Below are 6,340 nucleotides of genomic sequence, written 5' to 3'. Positions count from 1 at the left end.
AGTCATTTAATCACTATAACCACCTCCCCCACACTGCCCATTTTGTAAAGAAGAGTCTGAAGCAAGTACTGGCTAGGTGGCCTTGCCTGGCCACTGGCGACACTCAGCCCCAGGGGAAGGAGGTTGTTAATGGTTCCACAATGGAATGGCTCTGAATTTCCAGGGGGAGGGGAGGTCAGCACCCCTCATCCGGGCCTTCCTGAATCCTTCACAAGGTCTCTCCTGCTGGAGTAGCGGGGCGAAGCTGTGGAGAAGCCATCCTTTGACACAACCCCGAAAAACTTCAAACCCACTGAACTGAACCCTTGCCGTGGGTGAACGAGTATGGAAATTAGATAATCCACTCTCCAGACCCTTCTGGGAAAAGTTCCTTTAATAAAAAAGTTCTAATACATTTACACGATTGTCATCACCCTCCAATCTACGGCACGCCATGGGGAAAATTTAAAAAAAAATAGGGGGAAAATTAAAAACAAAACAAAAACAAAAACATACAGAACCACCTAGACATCCACAGATAAAAATGCAGTGATCCAGCCGCATGCAACACCTCAGGGCCTGGAGAGCGGAGAGGCACGAGGACCAGCACCGGGCGCGTGGGGGTGAGGTGCGGGGACATAGCAGACCCAAGGGGACACCAGGGACCGGCCTGGAACTCTTTGAATATATCATTAAAAACAAAAAACAAACAGGCCCCCCGCCCCAAATCGGATCAGTTTTAGTAATAGGCCTCTGTCCAAAGAAAAGGATCCATTTTTTAGAGGGAAATGCCACATGGGGCATGGGAGAGGGCTGAGGGCTGGGCCAGGGCCCTGGCTGAGAACATTACAGCAGGTGGGAAACTTCTGGAAGTTCAGCTCCTGTGGCCATCTGGACCCAGGGCAAGAGGTGGTGGGTGTTGAAGGTATCCATGTCTTCCACTGTCAATGGCCTAGAACCCAGCTCTGAGCGCCAGCCTTGCAGCCTCTGCCCTCCAGGCTGCTGAGCAGCGCCCCTAGTTCCTTGGGGGCGGAGGTGATGGAGGGGAACCGACCCCTCTGGGAGAAGCTGCTGTGGCTAGATGTTCAGTCCCTGGGCCTGTGGGCCGGCCTAGTCCTCGTCGCCACCACCTCCGTACATGTCGGCCAGCTTCTTGAAGCGGCTGCCCCACTCGCTCAGGTAGTCGTAGTCCTGGTCCAGGTCGGAGGCGGAGGACGTGAGGGAGCTGAGCGACGCCGCGTCCGAGCCGCTGCCCTCGTAGTCGAACACGAGCAGGGAGTCGTAGGGCGGGGCCGTGGGGTCGGTATTGGCCGCCTTCAGGTTCTGCCACAACAGAGAATGGCCAGTGAGGAGCCGCTGACCTCCAGGTCCTGGGCAGGCAGGCCAGCTGGCCTCGCCCTCCACTTCGGAGGTTGAAATAACTCAAGGAAGGAATAACTCAGCAGGTCAGCTCAATGGGACATGGCTTGTGGGCAAGGGTGACACTGTCCACCTCCACATACACTCATTTTGGGACCTTGGACGGCCAGGCTTTCACCAGTCTATAAAGAATAAAGAAGCTGGGCGCCGGTGGCTCACACCTGTAGTCCTAGCTACTAAGGAGGCTGAGAGCTGAGGATCGTGGTTCGAAGCCAGCCTGACTGGAAAGTTCACAAGACTATTCCCAATTAACCAGCAAGAAGCTGGAAGTGAAAGTATGGCTCTAAGGTATAGCCTTGAGCGAAAAAACTAAGGGGCAGCCGGGTGCTGGTGGCTCACGCCTGTAATCCTAGCAACTCAGGAAGCTGAGATCTGAGGATCACAGTTCAAAGCTAGTCCAGGCAGGAAAGTCCATGATACTCTCATCTCCAGTAAACCACTCAGAAAATCGGAAGTGGCGCTGTGGCTCAAGTGGTAGAGCACTCATCTTGAGCTAAAGAGCTGAGGGAGAGCTCCTGGACCTGAGTTCAAGCCCCACAACTGATGAAAAAAAAAACCTAAGGGCAGTGCCGAGGCCCTGAGTTCAAGCCCCAGTGTACACACACACACACATTCCTCTGATGACCACTGGGTCTTTAGTCCACAGCACCTTCTTCAAACCAGCTACCCTGTGCCATGAGCAGCTTCCCCCCCTCCCACCCCACACGGTTTTGGGCTCAGTACTCTTTCACACACACACCAGGGTAAGGAACAAAGGCTCACCCCCATCGCATTATTGGTAGAAGGCAAGTTTTGGACTCAGCAAGAGAAAACTGAGGGAGGGAGGGATGGAGGAGAGGGAGGGAGAGAGAGAGAGAGAGAGAGAGAGAGAGAGAGAGAGAGAGAGAGAGAGAGAGAGAGAGAGAGAGAGAGAGAGAGAGAGAAGAAGGGAAGAAGAGAGATGGGGGGAGGGCTGGGGCCGAGCCCAGCCCAGCCCCTCTGCCCACCATCACATGGCCACAGCAGGTGCTGAATTCCTCTTTCTGTTATTAAGGACCTTGGTTTACTGTCTGGCTCCAGTCCCTGACCACCCTCACATCAAACTCGTGACTGACTCTGCGTGTGTGATCTGCTTGGCAGGGTCTCAGCCCGAGGGGGTCAGAGCCTCTCATGGTCTTTCAGGTTCCCCAAGTGATTCCAATGGCCGGAGGGTCCTTTGGGAGCCTCTGTGGCAGCCTTGTTCTAGAAGCTTCCTCATTTAACCCTGGAAGCAATCTACAGGCAGAACTTCCAGACTTTTCCTCTATATCCTTTTCTTCCACTTGGGACTCCTTTTTTTTTGGTCAGTAGTGGGGCTTGAACTCTGGGCTTGGGCGCTGTCCTTGAGCTGAAGAGCTCTGCCACTTGAGCCATACCACCACTTCTGGCTTTTGCTGTTTATATGGCACTGAGGAATCGAACCCAGGGCTTCATGCATGCTAGGCAAGCATGGGTCACTGAGCCACATTCCCAGCTCCATTTTGAACTCTTTAAACCTCAAGCCCAGTAAGTCTAGCTCCACAGTATCTTCAAAATAAAATGGAGAGATTTGAATAAATGATTCCTAATGTATCCTTACCCAGTCAGTCAAATGTGTTTATGAAGAAAGAAACCTGCACAGAGGCACTTAGCTATGCAGAGGACATAGAGTCAATTGGTGGTAGAGAAACAGGATCTGAACCCACAGACAAGCCTGCAAGCCCCAAGCGTGTTCTGTGGTGCTGCTCATGCATGAGGCCCACCGCACCTCACCTCGGTGATGAAGTTGCTGATCTCATCAGGGTTGGCGGGCCGGGGCCGGTACATGGGCGTGGGGATGAAGGTGGGCGCCACATCATTGCGCAGGACCACCTCGGGCCTGGCCTCCAGCCCCCGGTGCAGCTGAGTGATATCGTAGTCCTTCAGGAAAATGAACAGAAGCACAGGGCTGAGCATCTCCGCAGCCCCCAGCCGCTGTGCCTCACCCTGGGCCGTGCTGCTCCTGATCATGCCAGAGACCTCTAAAAGCCCCCATTTCCACCCTCCCCAGCCTCTCAACTTAAGCACGGACTTGAGGTTCAGTCGACTGGGCCAGAAAGACTATAGTGATGGACTACAGTGATGGACAGAAGAGGAAAGCTGGTGCTCTATTCTGTACTAAAGCCGAGGCCTCTGCCAAGGCTGGCCAGGGCTTGGTTGGGTGGCCTTAACCCATTCCTGCCTGGTGGATGCCCACTCCACCCCTACCCCAGGCCCTCACCTGATCCTCCTCACCACCACCCTCCTCGCCGTAGTAGAAGACATTGTCCCGTGTGTCATCTTCCGGGAGCAGGAGGGGCTCTTTGACCTTCCGTTTCCTTCTCACCAGTAGGAGGAGAACCAGCAGGAGGACTGAAATAGTTGGGGATGTGAATACTCACCCCGGCACAGGGCCTGCCACGACCCCCAGGCTCTTAGAAGCCCCATTGAAATTAAAACCCAGTCAGGAGCTGGTGGCTCACATCTGTCATCTTAACTACTCAGCGAGCTGAGATCTGAGGACTGCAGTTTGAAGCCAACCTAGGCTTCAACCCTTATTTCTGATTAATCGGCAAAAAGCCAGAAGTAGAGGTATGGCTCAAGTGGCAGAGTACCAGCCTTGAGCAGGAAAAAACAAGTGAAAACCAACCCCCCACCCCTCCGAAATTGAACACACAGTGACTACTCCTTTGCACTTAGGAAGTTCCACTCAACTCCTCAAAGCTCCCGCAATCTGGCTTTTTGTTGTTGTTGGTGGTGGTGGTTATGGGGTTTAACTCAGAATCTGGGCACTGTCCCTGAGCTCTTTTGCTCAAGGCTAGTGCTCCACCACCACTTCCATCTTCTGGTGGTTAACTGGAGATAAGAGTCTCACAGACATTCCTGCCCCAGCTAGCTTTGAACTGCAATCTTCAGATCTCAGCCTCCCAAGTAGCTAGGATTACGGGGGTGTGAGCCAACGGCACCTGTCTGCGATCTGGCTTCCTCTTGGTCTCCCATCCTCTCCCCACTTACCAAGGTCTAGCCACACCCGCTTCTCTAGACTTCCTCAAATCTACTCACTTGTGAAACACAGTTTCAGGCTTAGTCACCTCCTCCTAGCAGCAGTAAGCCTCCATCTTCCCATGTGGAGTTCTAGATCATACTGCCAGACATCCCATACAGGGGACATTGATTGGCCCTTCCATATTCTAGGTGTTACCTTCCAATGAGCCCCTTATTCACCTCAACTAGCCAGACTTGAACTGAACAGATAATCCACCGTAAAGGGGCACCCTCCCGCCCTCCTTCTGTGGTGGCTCAGATGGAAGGACACAGAGCATTTAGCGTTACTGCTATTTTCGCTGCTGCTGGAAGCTGATTCCCTGGCCAGCTTTCTGATGCTCAATTCACTCCCCAATCCCATGCCACAGGTCTGGAAGAAAGCAAGAGGCAGACTGCATTTCCCAGTGCCCACTCATCTCTCTACTTATAGACAGACAAAAATTTCTTCCCCCCTTTCCTTCTCCAACTGGTGAGCAGAAGGAAACCCCTGGTTTCTATCTCTCAGGCCAAAAGCTTTGACGTCTTTGGTGGCTCGTCTTCTCATATCAATTTGAATTGACTGTCTTGAAATACAACCTATTCAGAGACAGCCATCTTGGTCATAGCCACCAAACACTTGCTCTGCCCTGGATGATGGCAACAGCTTTCTGTATGGTCTTCCTGCCTCCACCCTAGGCCTCCAACATTCCTTTCAGTAGGAATCATGAAGAATTTACATCACAGCACATCATTCTTCTGCTTAAAACCTTCTAAGGGGCTGGGAATGTGGCTTGGTGGTAGAGGGCTTACCAAGCATGCAGGAAGCCCTGGGCTTGATTCCTCAGAACCACATGAACAGAAAAAGCAGAAGTGGCTCTGTGGCTCAAGTGGTAGAGCACTAGCCCTGAGCACAGAGAGGCTTAGGGACAGAGCCTAGAACCTGAGTTCAAGCCCCAGGACTGACAAAAGAACAAACAACAGCAACAAAAAAACTTCTAAGAACTTCCCATGTCACCAGCCTAGAGGATCACAGGCATGTGTCACTATATCCAAATCAAGAAGTACTTCTGCCAGCCAACTAGTTAGTGGTACTCAAGGTCCCTTAGTCTCAGAAGTTCAGTGAAGAACCATTCTCTCAACCACTCTGGTGTCAGATGGGGAAGCACGTGATACTCACACAGCAGGGCCAGGATAGCCCCCAGGATAGGGAAGACAAAACTGCCCTTCCAGGGCTCCGGACAGTTTTCCACGTGGCCATGGCAGTCACACACGGTGGCCCTGATCACCGTCAGCTGTTCCTTGTTGCCGAGGTCAGACAGAGAGAGGTACACATCATACGTGTCTTGCTTCAGGAACTTCTTCAGAGACAAGGCCACCGAGTCTCCTGGAGTGGGCGGGTGAGTCATTAGTCTTGGGGGCCAGGGGTGGTGGGAAGTAAGGACCCCAGGATGAGGGCTGCTCAGCATCAGAGCAGAGTACATCAAGAGTAGCCCCGAGCAAGTTACATTAGCACTTTAAGTGGGAGGGCGGCTCAGGGATAGAGCATGCCCAGGAGGCCAGGGGTTTGATCTCTGAACTCAAAAGCCCAAAGGGCTAATGCCAAATTCACTGTCATGGAGACGACTATGGGGAATGAAAATAAATTCATCATTTTATTTCTCTTCCTTCCTCTGTGTGTGTATGCGTATCAGTACTGGGCTTTGAACTCAGGACGTGGGCATTGTCCCTTAGTTTTTTTGTTTTTTGTTTTTGTTGTTCAAGGCTGACACTCAACCTGGTTAATTAGAGGTAAGAGTCTCACAGACTTTTCTGCCTGGGTTGGCTTTGAACCATGATCCTCAGATCTTGGCATCCTGAGTAGAAAAGGCCAAGAAACTATGGGACAGTGCCCAGGCTCTCAGTT

At 52.3% G+C, this 6,340-nt stretch overlaps 1 protein-coding gene across 1 annotated transcript in view; it reads right to left on the bottom strand.

Moving 5' to 3' along the window:
* Nucleotides 1–346: 346 nt before the first annotated feature.
* LOC138807041 (cadherin-3-like) overlaps nucleotides 347–6,340 on the bottom strand; it is a 41,983-nt gene continuing 35,989 nt past the window's right edge. Inside the window, exons 13-16 of the mRNA XM_069992614.1 lie at nucleotides 5,615–5,821; nucleotides 3,656–3,786; nucleotides 3,169–3,315; nucleotides 347–1,302 (exon numbers count right to left, since the gene is read on the bottom strand). Coding sequence (XP_069848715.1) covers nucleotides 1,090–1,302; nucleotides 3,169–3,315; nucleotides 3,656–3,786; nucleotides 5,615–5,821 — 698 coding nt within the window. The 3' untranslated portion in view covers nucleotides 347–1,089. The remainder of the gene's footprint in view (nucleotides 1,303–3,168; nucleotides 3,316–3,655; nucleotides 3,787–5,614; nucleotides 5,822–6,340) is intronic.

The sequence above is a fragment of the Dipodomys merriami genome, unplaced genomic scaffold (assembly GCF_024711535.1).
Source record: "Dipodomys merriami isolate MVZ:Mamm:240054 unplaced genomic scaffold, mDipMer1.0.p SCAF_41, whole genome shotgun sequence".
In the NCBI taxonomy this organism is placed as follows: Eukaryota; Metazoa; Chordata; class Mammalia; order Rodentia; family Heteromyidae; genus Dipodomys; species Dipodomys merriami.
Note: the sequence above shows the minus strand (reverse complement) of the source record. Positions and strands in the feature narration are given on the sequence as shown.